The 17,488-nt window shown below is 39.4% G+C and overlaps 1 protein-coding gene across 1 annotated transcript; it reads left to right on the top strand.

The window, feature by feature from the left end:
- Positions 1-221: 221 nt before the first annotated feature.
- On the top strand, positions 222-17,458 carry LOC104910178 (protein cordon-bleu-like). The gene is made up of 5 exons (XM_010708561.3): positions 222-347; positions 4,324-4,530; positions 12,697-12,907; positions 13,630-13,858; positions 16,030-17,458. Exons 2-5 carry the CDS (start codon positions 4,331-4,333, stop codon positions 16,092-16,094), a joined length of 705 nt encoding a protein of 234 aa, XP_010706863.1. The 5' UTR covers positions 222-347; positions 4,324-4,330; the 3' UTR covers positions 16,095-17,458.
- Positions 17,459-17,488: the final 30 nt, after the last annotated feature.

The following is a 17,488-nucleotide window of genomic DNA, read 5'->3' as shown; positions in this document are numbered from 1 at the left end:
AGTAAAGTCACTTTTTTTTTTTCTTCTAATCTCTGCATAGCATTGCCATCATTGCCATGAAACTCCCTGAACCAATTTGGTTTGAAAGAGCGAACATGCTTTTTCAGCATGGGATTGTAAAGTCAAGGTTGGATCTTGTTGTTTGATAGTTATATATTAATAAGGTATAGGTCCAAAGGGCTTGTGTTGCCTTGTCTTGAATTCCTTAATCTGGTGAAACTTTTCTTCGTTTCTATTGCTTTTCTTCTGCAGGATGTACTACAGCTAAGCTGGCTGTTGCTCTGTTTAGTGGTTGTTTTTCCTTTCCTGTTTTGGGAAACCTGATGCTGTTGCTGATAATGGTGCTGGTAGGTTGCTTACGTGTTCTGTCTGGTTATTTCATGGCAATATGCATTTTGTCAGCTCAGAAGAAAATGAAATGAACTATGTCATTACTCATTAGAAGTTACTGTATGTTTGTTTTAGGATCAGCTGTATGTTATGGCTTTGTCTCTTTGTCTGGGTAGAAATGCAGACAGTGGTTGTGACCATGAGTGAATCAGAGGTGTGAAATGTTCTTGCTTCTGACTGCAGCAGCTGGCTAATAGCAGCCAGTGGCTTAGCTGGTATCTCAGTGTCAGTCGTAGGGAAAGTGTTTGCGAACAAAATTTGCTGCTAAGTCTAGTTTGAATCTATCTCAGGCATGAGATGCATGAGGTATGCAACTTCTTTCTTTTTTTATTAATACTTTTGGCATGTTATGTATGTAGCATAGAAAGTAAATATGCTTAAAACAAGCTTTTAATTCATTCTTTTAAGTACATTTTAATGTTGTATTGTCCTTTGTGAGGATCGTGGCTATGACAGAAGTGAGTTGGGAAGCAGACACTTGCAGATCTGAGGAAGAGCTCAGGTTCTTGTTTGTAGACTGGCTCATTGAGCTGCTTTCTGCTCAGATGATGCAGAGATGTCTTAAAATGTGGCTGGGAAGTGCAGATCTGTGCCACGTATCACACTGTAAGTGTGAACAGAACACTGGAACAGGCTGCCTAAAGAGGCTATGAGGTCTGCTTCTCTGGAGACATTCAAAACCTGCCTGAATGTGTTCCTTTGTGACCTAATCTAGGTGTTCCTGCTCCAGCAGGGGGGGGATTGGACTAAGTGATCTTTTGAAGTCCCTTCCTATTCCTGACAGTCTGTGACTTGGTGAACTTGAAAGGAACCTGCTTCCACTGGAACAGTCAAATCTGTCACCTGGGAAGGTGTTGGAAAGCAGTTGCAGGGTTTCAGGAGAAAGTTCAAATGAGGTGACCTGAGCTGTGTTGTTAGGTTAACAGGGCTGTAGTGGGAATACTTCCTGGATTCCTTTTTCCCATTTCTGTGAAGGAAACAGGTGTGTACTGTCCTTCCTGAACAAACGACAAGAAGGGCTGTAGCATGTAAAAGACTCTGACTGCTCAGTGCCAAATAAATACTCAGTGTTACATGGAGGTAAAGTGAGCATCGCTGGTCAGTGTGCAACTGCATCTTTTGGTGGGTCTGACTCCTGAATTACACCTGCAAGAGTAGCATTGTGTGAAATCTGTAACTGCAGCACTGCGCATAGAGAACACTTAAGAAGTGGTCAAGTAAAAATCACGCTCCCATTTCAGAGCTATAAATTGGTGTTAAGATGTCAGGTCTTGTTTGTTCAGTCTGAAAACTATGCACCTTTATATTGCTGCTAAGGAATAACACTGACACAGCACAATCCAAACTCATTCCCAGCTTTTTCATCAGCTTCAAAACTCAGTCATTTTTCATTTCTCCACTGACGCTTCAAGTCTCTTCAGTTTCAGCTGTTTTGAGTTTCGTGCTTACTGCTGTATTTCTCAGTTTGCTGCGAGGTCTGGAATTGACAAGTCCAGGTAAACCATAATTAAACCAACCAGCTGTGCCAGGCTCGGGACACTTGCTGCTGCTGTTACTCCTGCCCCTGTGATACACTGTCAGCAGTGCTGTGCTGGAGGTTGTCCCCGACATTTTAGGGAAGCATTAAAAACCAGAAACAAGCTTTGCTTTGAAATGATTTTGTGCAAAGCTGTGTATAAGCTACTTACACTGATGCAGTTGGTGATATGAAGGGCAAGAGTTACATAGTTTGTAAACTGATCTGATGTCTTTCAGTGTTGCACTTGTTAAGCTGAGTAATATTAATGACTTCATTGGCAAGAAACGGATTTATGCAGAACTCCTATGACTCACCACCTGCTTACAAACAGCAGTAGCTGGGCGTAAAGGGATTTGAGCAAAGACAAACCCAGTTTTTCTTTTTATTTTTTTTATTCTCTGTTGTCATGGTTTCATGATTTTTCATTATCGGTGTTCCACATCATAACATCATGCAATGTACTGGGGGTTTGACTGCTGATGCTCAAGTTCCGGGTGCCTGTCCAGCGGAGAAGAGCAGCTACGTTTCCCACGGGGCGGTTTGTCGGGTCCGAGCGAGGAGGATATAACTACCCGGCAAGGTACACCTGATGCTCTCTTCTCTGCCTGCGCTGCTTCGCTTGCGCTTCTCTGCCTGCGCTGCTTCGCTTGCGCTTCTCTGCCTGCGCTTCTCGCCTGCGCTTCTCTGCCTGCGCTTCTCATCTCAGCGTTGTGGTAAGGCCGATCCACTATCAATTTCACATTCTCTCTCCTTATAAATTCTGTTGATACCATATTTAGTAAATTACTTTGTTTACCTCAGATTGTTGCCACTGTTTTCAATTATTTCGGGGTCCCTTATTTTCTTTTTTTTCCCGGGGGCGCGGATCCGCGGATCCCTCCGCCCTTCTAGTCACGGAACCGGGCCGAACCAGCCCGTAAACCGTTGACATCTGTAGACAAGTAAATTAGGAGTTTGGTTCAGGAAGGTATAGAAAGCCAAGGTAGTTTGCCCAAGAGTAAAACCTTGAACTTCTTACCATCATCTCCATGACAGGAGAGTGGAAGCTGCAAGTTAGCAGTAGATGGCCTTCATGACTCATTGGGTGTGTGTAGGATAAAAAGGGAACGATAAGAGAAAATGTCTCATAGAAAAAAAAAAAAATGATGTATGGTAGTAAGGATGCTTATTTGTAGGAAAAGCTATTTGTTATGCATATAGGAGGTTAATGGAAGTATCAGCATCTTCATCAGTGTCCCAATGAAGAAGCTGTAAGATTTTGAAATTTTTTGAAATTTATTTTCTCTTGACCACAGTTTTGCCCTTGTCTGATTGAACGCTAAGCCTTGCAGTTGTAGAGTACTTTTTCTGTGTTCTTTTTTTTCCTGGGTCTGCTTATGTTCTTTGCTGAATGAAAATGATGAATAGAATCATAATGTATGCTCTTCTTGCCACCCTAAAGACAGATTAAAAAATTCAGTCAGTAAGCTTGAGTAATAATTTCTCAGTAAATATTCTATTGCTTTTTTTCATCTGTTGCACTGAAATCTTACTTATATTAGGCAAAAATCAGTAGAAGTGACAGATATTAATCATCAGAATAATTTCTGTTAAACATATGCTTGGTATGAGGTCAGCTATTTAGAAGTTAACAGCATGAAGCAGTTGCTTATCTACCACACTGCTTGCCAGTGAAGGAGACTTTGAGTCTGTGGCAGTTTTATCTTTCTGCAAATTATGTGGCTTGGTCAGTGCAAGCTGATGTTGCTTTTCTGTATGTAGCTCACAGCATGTATGCCTTTGCTGGAGAATGAGCTCTCCTCAGGCTGCTTTCAGAGAGCTGTAGTCTCTCTGTGTTGGGTGGTAAGAAGTGGTATCATTTGGGATTGAGCTTCTCATGGCCCTTTCTTATGAAGTACAATGAGCCAAATTTAATCCTACTCACTAAGACAAAGAGACAATATTTCAACTAGAATAGTGCTGTGGAACCCATGCTGAATTAAAGATCATCCTAGTTTCACTCCTGCTGCTCTGACTTGGAAGCATTCATTTACATAAATACAACTGTGTTTTGAATCAGATCCGGACTGGACCCAGTTCTGATTCTCTCTTTATAGAAATGTGCTTTGTACTTGACAGAAGAGTGATTATTTTCATACCCTAATTATGGAACTGATTCTTACCTTGGGGCCTGGAACCCAAGCAGTAGGAGTACACGAATCATTAAAAAAATAGTGCATTTTTGGAGGGGAAGAAGTAAAAAAATAAAATGCAGCTCAATTGAAAAGTTTTGTGGTGAAGAAAAATGGCTTTTGCTGTAGGAACTTCTAGAAATTATCTGAGATAATGGCTGAAAGGATATATTTTCTCATTAATGCGTATTTTAATTTGCTCGTGGAAAATTTTTAATTTTCTTCTTGCCTTTTTTTCTTAAGGAGAAGAATGAAAGCTCGTGCTCCTCCTCCACCAAACCAACCTTCTGCAGCCAGTAGAATTCACAGTGAGCACAAGTCACCTGCAGAGACAGCCGTAATTTCTGATCAGAGCCTTGTGAGCATGAAGGAGAATATGATAAATAGAATGGTGGACTTCACAGTCATTTTACCCAGCGGGGTGGAACAGAAGAGCACAGTACAAGGAAGGTAAGGCTTTTGACTAGCTTCCTCATTTTATAGCCCTCCATTCCCAGTAGAATAATTAATGATATTTGTGTCTCCTTTTTTAGGTTGACAAAGTTCCTCTGTCTTGCTTTTCCTTACATTTTAGGCATCTGCTGTACTAGAGAGTCCTGAAAGCCCATGTATAAGAGACCCTTCTTATGAGAAAGGAAAGAACTAGCAGTTACTCCGTCACTGTATTTCTTATGAATGGCCCTCAGCATACATATGGGCCCCTGTCTTCTAATGCAGGGCTGCTGGGCTAGGCTTAGGCTGTGGTGGGTTATCTTCAAATACAGAGGTACTGGTGCAGTACTGCTGGCAAACAGCATTTGCCAAGAAATGAGATCAGAAAATTAATGTTCCATCAAATTTGGAGATCCTGTTTTCACAAATATGTTACGTTTTCATAGGTAGCAAAGCATCTGCTTGTTTTGGGGAAACATTTTCTGTATAAAAACATGTTGGATTTTCCATGGAAAGGGAAAGAGGTTCTCCTTGTCATTACGTAATACCAAGGTCAGATACCAGATTAGGAGGATGTATAATTGCCCGCTGATAAATCTGCGTTTGTGCTTGTTTTACATCTGTAAACTATGTAAGTTTATCTGCTTTCCTGTAAAACTTTATCTTGGTGTGATATAGCTGTCTGTTCTGTTTGTTGATTAGTGTATTCTGATGGCTGAGGAAGAAGTGTGCAGTGGCTGATAGTTTCTGGTGCTTCGCTCTTCATTCTGATTTCTTGCTGAAAATAGTGTTTGCTTAGACACATTGAGGAGGCTAGTGCTAGCAGTAACTTCTGTGACCCTAAAGCCAGAATGATATTGAAGGTCTGAAAAGAAAGCAGTGCCCATCAGAGCTTTTTGATTATACATTTAGTGGTTAAAATTTTATGGCACAGGCTTGGATTTAATGAGAGAAAGAAATGAACAGGACTACAAGCTAGGACAGGAAATGAAATTCGCAGACCATGAGGTGACAAAATAAAAAACTAGTATTTCGTTGGCAAATATAGGCATTTGGAGAGCTAACGAGAGGGAAATCGTAGAATCATAGAATGGTTTGGTTTGGAAAGGACTTTTAATCTTTCTGCAGCATTTTGTATAGAGAGATATCAATGCTGTACGAGTAGAAAAATTTTTGTTTTTCCCTCAGAAAAAAAAGAAAAAAACAGCAAAGACCAACCACTCCAAGATCATTACAAGAACAGTGTTTTAGTGGGACCTTTTGAATAACATGTAAGTTAGAGGAGCAAAGGACAAAGGGAGGATCCCTGTACAATAAAGAGTCTGTCTCAGATGCTTCTTACCTCCATTTCTTTGTGTTGAAGTCGAGTATTTTCATTATTGTAATCTTTCGTTTGTGGACTGAAACCTTGAGATGAGCATTAAAATTAAATCTTAGATGTTTCATTAGGGCTATTCCTCTGGTTTACGTGAAGCTCTCAAGGCAATGAAAATGTCATTTTCCTTGTTCTGTGGAGTTGCTTGCTTTCCCCCCATGGACTGCCACTAGCACAGGTGGCAGTGAAAGCGCTGTTGACACTCCTCTGCTGACCTGAGTGTCATAGATGCCTGACATGGGCAGTGGGTCTTCTCCCACATCATGTCCATGAGCCCTGGGACTGGACGCTACTGGCACCTGCCATGGGCAACTAGCTGTTGGAAGGGTAAGGGTTTGGAAGCCAAGGATTGGGTGCCTTACCTAAACAATTGATGGAGTAGGAGATGAGCACTGTCTAATGAGCCCTGTATGACATTGTCTTCATGGGTGTTGCTATTCTTCCTCACCATCAGAAGATAAAATTTTCCATACGTTAGCAGTGGTTAAGGGATTTGGAATGCAAGCTTAAAAAAAATTCCAAAAGCATTTGAAATTTTTAAAGGTTGGACTGACCTAAGTCTCTAGGTTTTGGTGAGAATGCAGATATTCTCATCTTTTTGCATTGCCTCGATGCTGTTAACTGGGCGAAGTACAGAGATCATCAGAGGTAAACATTTAGTGAGAAGATAACAGACTAAAAAAAGCTTAGTTTAGTTTGGAACGAGTATGGGAGCTAGTTCAGTTAGTACGTTATTTTCCTCTTTTGCTCTTTTTAAGTATAGTGATACCACAGAAAGACATTTCAGAAAATTCTGCTATTGCTTATACTGTTGTAAATATTCAGTACTGTCATGGCCAACACTGGAACTGAATTCTTTAAAATTTGGTTTTGAATACTCTGGGAAAATAGCTTTTCTTTCATAGAAAAATTTGCAAACCCTTGCATCATAATAAAAAATGTTCGGATAATTTCAGGAAATTTTCACAGAGCAATGAAGTACAGTAGAGGATGTTAAAAAACGTAGTTGCTGTAGTCAGTATCACTTAAAGTTAATATAAATGAACCAAATTAAGAGTTAAAATTATCTCTTCCCAATTGCTCATTGTATGTAAGCAAAGGGAGTATGTCATCAATTTTACTTTGTTTTCTTTGTAGAGAGTTCTGCTAAATCTCAGCAGGAGGACAGAAAGTTATCATTAAATTTTCTTGGAAGATAGTTCAAGAAACAGAGAAAATGTGTGTTATTTAAAGATATTTTATTAGAATCTGGAAATTTGAAGTAGCTTTATTTATAAAATTTAACAGAAGCTGACAGTCTCTCTTTTTTTTGCTGTCTTGTAACAATTTATTTCACCCTTTGGAAATGCATAGCACAGTTTAAGGGCGTTGAGTCCTTGAGGAGTGTGTGTAGCATTAGAATGGAATTTAATTAAAAAAAAAAAAGAAACAAACAAACAAAAAAAAAGGTAACCCTGTGAATTCTGTTGTAGAACATGTTGAAGCTTTCATGCAGAACTGTTAGCCTTTCTGTCTACCTGCCTATCCCCACAGAATTATAAAATACCATCCACAACTAACTAATATTTATATTGTTCTATGAGGCCTGCATGAAGTCCTGAAAGGATAGATGGTGTTGCAGCAGATCCACACCAACTGTTAGCAGATCTGACAGAGGGGATGACTAGACATTTAGAGCATAATTGAAAAAGCTCACAAGAATTACCAGAAACCTTTTCTATTTGTGATTCTCACAAATTACGGGTAACCTGCAAATACAGGGATCATGCATCTGTCTGCATTCATGCTGAGTGACACTGAAGAGGGCTTCCGGGTTAATGCAGATACAGACCTCTAGTGTCAGCAGCCTGATAAATCCCATTCAGTAAATAGTGGAGGACAGATTGGTCTGCATGCGTTACTTGCAACAAAAAGCTAATATAATCACAGAATATTTTCATATAATTTGCAGTGAGAGACTTAAGTGATAATAATTGTTGGCTTATAACTCAATATGGAGAATGATGAAAGACTGAAGATGTGGAAGGCTTGACAAACCCAGTCTTCTGCCTCATCTTGCTCTTCCTGATGAGTATCCAGTATGGAAAATGAGAGCCAAACACTCCTCAGCAAAATAACAAAAGGAAAGCATTTATTAATGTCTGTTTATCATGTTTTCCTGACTTCTTATGATATAGTTTGCTTTCTTAGTTTACACATTTCTGGTTGTGTTGGAAAACAACTAGTCCTGTCATGAGATCCCTGGTCTGCTTTGGAGCATGAGAAAATAGTAGTGACTGTTCTCTGTTTTTTGACTGCACATGAGTAAAGCCTCAGACTTCAGCTCACTTTCTCTGCACTACCATTTTTCTTTTACAGTCTGTCATTGTAGGTTCCTACTATGTGTTTGAAATTAATCTAAATAACTTTTTTTTCCTCCAATTAGACTCTGTGAACGTTTGTAGCATGAAAGTAGAAGGGAGCAGGAGAGTCAATGTCATTCTACAGAGCACAGCTTTCTTATCATTTCCTAGATGTACAAGATAGCATATTTTGTTTTAAAATACTGTGTGATCCTAGAGAGATTAGGCAAAGCCACATCCAAAAGAACTTGCTCTTTTTTCTGCCTCAGAAATTCTGGATGTCTTTGCTGCATCTTACTGATGAACAGCTGTACACAAATGGTCCAACGTGCTCTTACCGAGTCAGACTTGAGCCTGATAAGTATCTCTGACACAACAGTTAATCTTTACTTTCCAGACTTGCTTTCAAATGTCAGACAGCTTAGTAGTACAGCATCAGAATGAAGCTGAAATACTGTCCTTTGCTAAAAATAGTTATTTGAACCATCTTGTCTGAATCATAAATTGGGTTCATTTTCCATTTTTATTTCGGTGCTCTTCTGTTTGCTTATCAGTGATGAATGTTTAGCATCTGTCACATAGCATTTGGTCTCCACCCTAACTTCAGTGAAGTCTTGCTAAAAGGAGAAAGTAGTACGTTTCTTAGCTGAACATTTGGGAATACAGAGGCATTTATTTTATTTCAGTTTTAGAACTAGTCTTTTATGGTCCAACTTGCCTGGATTTCAAATTGTTTTCTACCCTATCTCATAGTGAGGTTAAAGTACTGATATGTCTTGAACAAGATTGAAGCAGAGAAAGGAGTGATGCTTTGTATCTTCCAAGAGCTACGTTCAGCTCAGGAAAAGTTATTTTAGAAAAAAAACTAGGTTTACATTAGTAGGTGGTTCAGTACCATTTTCTTGGCTGTGCTTAATAGCTCTCTTCTGTATGTGCTACACATATGGAGAAATAAACTTCCATTTTAAGTCAGTCTGAACAGTATTGCATTTGAAAAGAAAAATTTGTAGAGTTGGTGAAACTGATAAAAAAGTAACCTTATTTCAAGGACTCCCAACTCTTACATCTCTGGAAACATACGAATTTTAAATTTTGTTTGTTGAAAACCTCATGTTTTCAAACATGTGTTTTTTATTTGAAGTTTTGTTGAAATGTTTTTCCCAAATTTACATTTTGGGAAAAGCATACTATGCACTTTGAAGCTCTTTCAAAAGCTTCAGAGATACTGCTTAATTTCTATTCCTAAATGGTACAGGTGAAGCCTGGGGATGCTTTTCATGAAACAGTTGCATATTCTGAGCAGTGTGAAACAGGATGGGATGCTTCAGACTTCATTAAATGTTCATTAACCTTCATTAACCTGCTCTGTAATCAACAATCAAGTGAAAGCTCATGTTTGGCTGGGTTTTAAAATTGTTCATTGTCTGGACAAATTTCTTCAACTCATGTGATTGTCTGCAGCTTATTTTCTGTAATGGCTGGTGAGGTTTCTAGTCTTGAAATTGAGACACTATTACTACTTAACATATTTCATAATTTTGCTGGAAAGTACACAGAATTATAAACTGCTCTTTAGATGGAATATAGATTCGTATTAAAAAAAAGTATTATTCAAGGGCAAGTTTCTTGTTGGTTTTTTTTTTTTAGTGTTCAGAGTGATATAAAAGAGCCTACACTTGAATGAATTATCACAATATGCACTACAGCGATAAATTAGCATTTCACTTTAAATAAAAATGCGTAGCAAATAGAACACCATGTGTTGCGGTTCTGCCAGGTTATTTTTTTTTTTCTCTGAAACAATAGTAATAAGACTGAGGGGAAAAAAAGCATGCAAATTTCACTTTAAAAGGAATGATTCTGTAAACAGACAAGCTGAGATCTTTATCAGGCAGACTGACACTTTTAAAAACGCTTACTACTGCACAGCATAATGAATGTTTATTTAAATATCAGAGCGTGTAGGATTTCTCTATAGTCTGGGCTTACTATATATGTGTGTTTCTGTTTTGTGGCTTGTTCCATTTGAAGTAATAGTCATTGCAGAATAGAGGCATCTGCAGTTTGAGGATATCGCCAGAATAAGTCATCTGAAAATGTCATGAAGTGACCTGGATACACATTTCTGTTTAGATGCTCTTTATGTTAGCAATTACCACAGTGATCTTTTTTACTGATGCCTCCTGTATGCGTTAATGGTTTCCTCATTCAATCTTCATGTTCTCACTCAGTTTCATTCTCTTCAAATGTGATCATGATTTCAAATGTTCAATGCATGTCACTTTCTCAGTTCTCATTGCATTTTTAATAAAAGCAAGTGTAGAGTCTTGCATCTGGGGAGGAATAATTGCATGCACTAGTACAGGCTGGGGGATGAGCTGCTGGAGAGGAGCTCTGCAGAGAGGGACCTGGGTGTCCTGGTGGACGACAGCCAGCAGTGTGCCCTCGTGGCCAAAAAGGCCAATGGCATTCTGGGGCGCATTAAAAAGAGCGTGTCCAGCAGGTCGAGGGAGGTGATCCTCCCCCTCTACTCTGCCCTGGTAAGGCCTCATCTGGAGTACTGTGTCCAGTTCTGGGCTCCCCAGTACAAAAAAGACAAGGATCTCTTGGAAAGAGTCCAGCGGAGGGCCACAAAGATGGTGAAGGGCCTGGAGCATCTCCCCTATGAAGAAAGGCTAAGTGAACTGGGTCTGTTTAGCCTTGAGAAGAGACGACTGAGAGGGGACCTGATCCAGGTTTATAAATATCTGAGGTGTGGCGGCCATAATGGTGAGGCCAGTCTCTTTTCAGTCGTACGTGGAGACAGGATGAGGGGAAACGGACATAAGCTGCAGCATAGGAAGTTTTGCACAAATGTGTGTAAGAACTTCTTCACAGTGAGGGTGACGGAGCACTGGAACAGGCTGCAGGTCCTGCAGGCAACAGGAGGTTGTGGAGTCTCCTTCTCTGGAGATATTCAATACCCGCCTGGGCACCTACTTGTGCAACCTGGTGTAGGGAACCTGCTTTGGCAGGGGGGTTGGTCTCGATGATCTCTGGAGGTCCCTTCCAACCCCTACGATTCTGTGATCTCAGTTAAACTTGAAATAGATTACTGTAAAGAAGATCCTTGAACTATTTCTTATCTCTTATACAAGAGCTGGCATTTATGTATGTTTTAGTCTGTTGCCCATTAATAAGAGATTAGACTTGTTTTCCATTTTCATTGAGTTTCTCTGTCATTAGTCCTCCAGCATTCTTTAGTGACTTCTTGACCAGTTGTTGGCCAACAGCATTTACCTAGAAAGAAGGTGGGCGTTCCCCAAAAGTAGTCTCTAGAAACCTGCAGCTTGCAACTGAGGACAGTTCTTGGGCTACAAATGGTAGTTAATAATCTGTGAAGGATTCTTTTCTTTTTCTTAGATTTTCTCTGGATTTTGAATCTTTATACACTTTTCCAGTACGCACATTAGAACAATAAGTGCCAGTTCCTTTGGGAGATATGCTGTCTAAATGTTTGATTTCCACTAAAAATACCAATAAATTCCAAAGAATTCCAATAAAAATACCGTTTGTGTATTAAGGTCTTCAAGTAAGGCCAGTATCAAAGTTGACTTTGGTTGTTTTGTTGATAGCAGATACAGTTTTACAAAATCAGAATTTTTCATAAACATTAGTTAGCAGTTTTAATAAACATGTTTTAACTGATCCTGGGTGGTATTTACTGGGAAATTTCAGTACCTTGGTAGAGAAGAGCTTGCTGAGGTGTGGAGAGACATAGCTTATATCCATTGTATTAGACAGTATCAAGCTGCCTTACTACTTGATTTGAGTTATTACCTCTACTTTGTGTCTTGGAGTAAGAGACAGAAATGACAGACTTCTTAAACCTGTGTTTTGGGAATCACATCTGTAATGAGAGATCTTGATAAAGCAAATACTTGAAAAGAGATATTTGTAGTCTGGATTAATATTCTCACCAAAATAAATAAAGAGGGCATGTTTTGTGCTTGAAAATATTACTGGTGTCAAACTGGGGAGGACAGTAGAAATTTCAGAATAATCTCTAAGATGAAAAAAATCCTGTCTACATCTTGTTCCAGATTCATGTTCCATTTTGATTTTCATTCAAATGTAGGTGGAGGTTACTGTACCTTGAACGAGTCATTTATTTGTATCTTGTCTTCCCTTTTAAGAGCAGAGTTTGAGCTGGAGAATTTAATATATGCATTAGCAGAAAAGATGCACTTTGTCCACTTTAGACTTATGTTTGTTAGTGTTATTATCAGCACTGTGGTCTGCCTCTAATATACTTAATTCCAGATGTTTTCATGTGATCTATGTAGCTTTTTAAGAGCATCAGCACTGTTTCCTGCTAATGACACATCCCCAGCTTGTCCTATATGTTTTCTCTGATATTAAAACAGAAATGAATTTTTTTGCAGATGTTTTTCTCTGTGCTAACAGTGAATATGTCCTTCCCTACAGTAAAGCTGTGATGGATCTTTTGGTTGATCTGTGCAGCCGGCATCACTTGAATCCATCCCAGTACAGTCTTGAATTGAAGTCTTTGGAAACTCAGCAACCTTTGAGTTACAAGCCAAACACTTTGATAGGAGCACTGGATGTACAGACAGTACTCCTGAAAGAGAAGGTTCCTGAAGAGAAGATAAAGAGACCTCTACCAAGGGGTCCCGAGGTCAGTACTATGTAGCCCTAAAACAGTGACATGAAACATAATTTTGTTCTTATCACTTCAAGCAATTTTTCCAGTCTTTGCATCTTCAGACCAGGTGGTGGAGGCTTGAGATTGACTATAACCTGCTCTACTAGTTTAGCTGATTTGCACATGGACTGGCTGCTGCCAGTCTGGACTGCAGCATTTACACAGAATTTTACGTTGCATGTGGTGGTTTAGATGGATATTTGTTCTTGTAAAGGATTTTAATCAAAGACCTAAATGAGGAAATCAACAGTGGTTGATAAAATGAGGGTTGTGGGATTGTGTAAAGATAGGTAGGGCTTTGATAGTATTTTAATTGCAACCTATATTAAAGATAAGGGAGAAGACTGATCATTAATAAATGCATTTTGAATATTGTGAGGATTCACTAGTAGCCATCTTCCAAATGTTAGTTTGCTGAAATTTTTATGGTGTTTTTTGTAAATAATGGCACAAAATTGATGGCTGCCTCTAATTCCTTTTCCTTATTTGCCCGCTTTCCTGACTGTCTCCTTAGAGATAAAAACATTCCAAGAATTTTTCTTTTATTAATAGTATTTTTCTGCAAGAGGTGTGCATGTGGGGTAAGGTAGCCAAAGAGAGATGAAGTCAATATGGAGGTCCCTAATGCCATTCTCATTGTAAGAGAGTATGGCCATTATAAAGTGAGGACTGAGCATTTGTACTTCTTTCTGCAGAAATCTGTGAGGCTGGTGGTAAATTACCTGAAGACACAGAAGGCAGTGGTTCGAGTCAGCCCAGACGTGCCTCTTCATAACATCATCCCAGCTATTTGTGAGAAGTGTGAGGTCAGTCAGGAGCACATTGTTCTTCTGCGAGACAGCATCACTGGGGAGGAGCTGGAGCTTACCAAATCCTTGGAGGAGCTGGGAATAAGTGAGCTGTATGCCTGGGACCGAAAAAGAGGTGAGCTACAACTAAAAGCAGTTCCTACCGGGTTAGATTAGGTCCCAACAATTAGAAAGGCAACTGAAGACCATTTTGGGGGGCTTCAGTCCAGAGAGTAGCAGCCAGGTCAGTGATCCCCATCTGCTCTAGAGCCAGTGCCAAGTTGTGCTGGCCCTGGCAGAGCACGCATTGGCCTAGGGCAGGGTGAAAGGAGGAGCTTTGTACCTCTCAGAGCCGCTGTTGGTACTGGTGCACGTCACCCAGGGGCTGGTCACCAACTTGTGCTGTGGGTCAAAGAGAAGGAAAGAGGAGATGTGCTGCAGTCATGGCAGCTGCGAAAGCTGAGAGGCAGAGGCGACAGAGCAGGGCTTGTGACGAACAAACTGTGAATGGATGCGGAGGTGGTTCCTCCAAGGAGCAAAGTTGCTGATGATTTCGTGAAAAGAAGCTAAGAGGTATTAGTATTTAAAGTTTTATTTTCTTTCTTTTTTCTCCCTCCTCTTCTGTTCTTGTAGACAGTATTGTAGTGGCAGCTGGAGCTTGAATTTCATCAGCCTTATTGTGTATTCAAAAAGCAGAAGTATGCTATGTGCTTTAAAGTATACATTCTTTAAAAATACATATTGACAACTGCTGCTTCCTTTGAAATCAGAAAGTGATATTCATTAGCACTGTCTCCTGCAGTTTGTCTCAATCAGTATCATTTCCAGCACAGTAGATGTCCTTACTTATTGTTTAGATAACGTCTTGTATGCATTGAGCAGCAGGCTTATTTTTTATTTATACAGTTATTTATTTATGTTGATGTTCTGTCTCTCCTTTCAAACTCCTTTGGTAAGTGACAGTTCTGCCTCTTTAGGAGCCAAATTTCAATGAATTTAGACTCTTAAATAAACAAAATGTCGCCTTTTTCTTTGGATTGTCAGGATGCTCAAAAAGTGGCTGACAATGTGTCATAACTGAATTATGTGTTTTTCTTTTTTCTTCAAAGACATGTTTACTGTAATTAAACTAAGCATTTTGGAGCAGCATATTGAAAATGCATAATAGTCAACAAGAAATGTTCATCATACTAAAGAAACAACATACAGAATAATTACCGTAGGCCTTAGTAAAACTCCTTTTTGTTTTTGTTCTTGTTTTTTTTTTTTTTTTAAATTGATGGTGGTCATGTACATATTGGTGCTGTATGGATTCTCAAGTCAAGGTTTAAAGAATGAGGTTATCCTTTATATTCAAAAACAATACTTCAGTCCTGGGATTACAGCAGAAAATCGGTAACCTTTGATAGTGTACTGTTCTCAGCATCAGAAAAAAAAGAATATATGTATTCTTTTAACCTTTAAGCATGCCATTTGTCATCTTAGAGTGATAGAATTGTGTAAAGGCTTGGTCTGGAAGAGGGACCTTAAAGCCCACCCAGTCCCACTCCCATGCCGTGGGCAGGGCTGCCACCCACCAGCTCGGCTGCCACCCACCAGCTCAGCTGCCCAGGGCTCCATCCAACCTGGCCTTGAGTGCTTCCAGGGATGGGATACCACAGCTTCTCTGGGCAGCTGTGCCAGTGCATTATGACAGTATCCCATCGATCTAGAGTGTATATCTGCCTTCTCTGCCTTGCTCTTACTCTGTACTGTGATGCTTTGTGAGAATAATGTTAAATACATATGCAAATTACTAAAAGTTCCCCTTTGTTCAAGCAGTTACCTTCCTTCTGTATTTTCACTCCTGTGGAATAATCCCATTGCTCTACATATAGTTGTTTTGTGGATTGTGCATGGAATAGGATGTCCAGGCTCACTAATTACGAGAAGTGGTAGATTTTTAAAGTACATTCTCACTAGCTGTGTTTGTAAGAGCAGGTTCTGGAGAAACAAAATATTCGTCGTCTTCTTCCTCCCTGAAATAAAATGCTGGAGGCAAAGTGTATTTAAAAGGCAAGCTCTGCTGCCACCTGCTAACATACTTTGGTGTAGCAGCGGAAGCTGTCATGAGTGAATACAGAGGGAGCAAACTTTTTCTCAGCTAAGCAGCTTCTGGTAGGAACTCTGCATGCCTAGTATCAGGTAAGGTTTTGTTTCTACAGTCCTAGGAACACAAGTGTTAGGAGTAGTGAATGAATACTGTGGCTTACTGAGCAATATTAGAACTTTAATATGTCTTCTCCTTTCATTGCCTGCCTTTTCCAGTTCCTCCATCAAAAACTCAGTCTGAACCTTCTCTGAACTACAGAGGTACTGTACAGTGCTGCTGAGGGGAAATCTGCTTTTCCCTTGCTGTTGTTTAATGTGGTTCTGGGAGATGGGTTTTTAACATTGTAGTGTAAAATGCTGGTGTGAAACAAGCTGTTGTCACAATCTGTGTTGTCTTTTGGACTATGTTGTTAACAGGGCCATGCTTTTTGTCAGAACAAACACACTTGTGTGCATACTTCTTCAGTAATAACCACTAAATGCCAACAATTAACAAATCCTGTCAGTTAACTATTGTATGGCACAGTATGCTTCGAGTCTTTTAGATTCCAACTTTTTACAGAAGCAGAGGCAGAATATTTTGACTTCTGTGAGATCTTTCACTAACTTTAATTTATTTGTAATGAAACATTTTAATATCAAACTGAAATGTGTGCATACACATTGCATAACTCTGGGTAGACGCTGACTTCTGAATTGCTACAATAGACATGATTTCATTAGATTACATTTGTGTTTCTGCTTCTTGTTAAACAGAAAAGATATATGTTTAGTATATCCTTTTCCCTTACTGAGTCTGTTATATAACATTGTTAATTATCCTCTAGAAAGGTATGCTTGACTTGTTACATCATTGTGTTACCAATAAACACAATGCAATGAAAATAAAGCAGTGGATAATTTCTATAAACTTACAGGATTGAAGTCCATCTCCAGTAGACAGTGACAGCCATGGAGAGGATATCACTGACTAAGGGCCTGCTGGCTCTTGGCTTCGCTGAAGCCAGTGATTTTCCTGCTAACTCCTTTGTCATGTGTGCTGTGGCTTAGTCTTATACAGAGCATCACACTGGAGTGCATAACTACTCTATTTATTTAATAAAAATTATCCAGATTTCTTGTTTTGAGGTGATATGCAGTGTTTAAAATCCTAGTTTGGATTTCCATCAAACTGTTGATGATCAGCAGTTACTGACATGGCTTATGCTAGCCTTTAGTCATTACTGCTTGTTTTTGAATAGATGAGTAAGGGAATCATGATCCATATCCAATTGTAGCCCAGCCCTGAGCAAAAAAAAACCAGGAGTTTCTGGTGAATGAGCTTTGACATTATTTGAGGAAGGTAATAATTTTTGGTTTTTTGTTTCTTTGTTTGCTGGGGAGTTGCAGCCTTTCTTAAGGATAGTTTCTTCCTGCTTTCCTAGTGGTTCACCACCTTCACTCTTGCGCCTTGCTTTGAACTACTGTATGTGCTTAACACCTTCTAACAGCTGAAATTACTGATGTGCAAAGTGATCCTTCATGAAAATCATGTGCTATGTGTGAAATGCAACTCAATTCACAGGAATTCTGGGATGAGGGTTTCTTGTGAAGTAGACTTTTAATTTCTTGCAAGAAATAAGCCATTTTGTACACTTACTAATTGTTAAATAAATATTTTCAAGAGAATGTAACT

The sequence above is a fragment of the Meleagris gallopavo genome, chromosome 3, assembly GCF_000146605.3.
Source record: "Meleagris gallopavo isolate NT-WF06-2002-E0010 breed Aviagen turkey brand Nicholas breeding stock chromosome 3, Turkey_5.1, whole genome shotgun sequence".
NCBI lineage: Eukaryota > Metazoa > Chordata > Aves > Galliformes > Phasianidae > Meleagris > Meleagris gallopavo.
The sequence above is the reverse complement of the archived record's forward strand: the minus strand, read 5'-3'. Positions and strand labels throughout refer to the sequence as shown.

Coding starts and splice junctions, on each gene's coding strand:
- LOC104910178 (XM_010708561.3), top strand. CDS start 4,331: ATGAAAGCTCGTGCTCCTCCTCCACCAAACCAACCTTCTGCAGCCAGT. Junction 4,531..12,696: donor AAGAGCACAGTACAAGGAAG/GTAAGGCTTTTG, acceptor CCTTCCCTACAG/TAAAGCTGTGATGGATCTTT. Junction 12,908..13,629: donor CTCTACCAAGGGGTCCCGAG/GTCAGTACTATG, acceptor TTCTTTCTGCAG/AAATCTGTGAGGCTGGTGGT.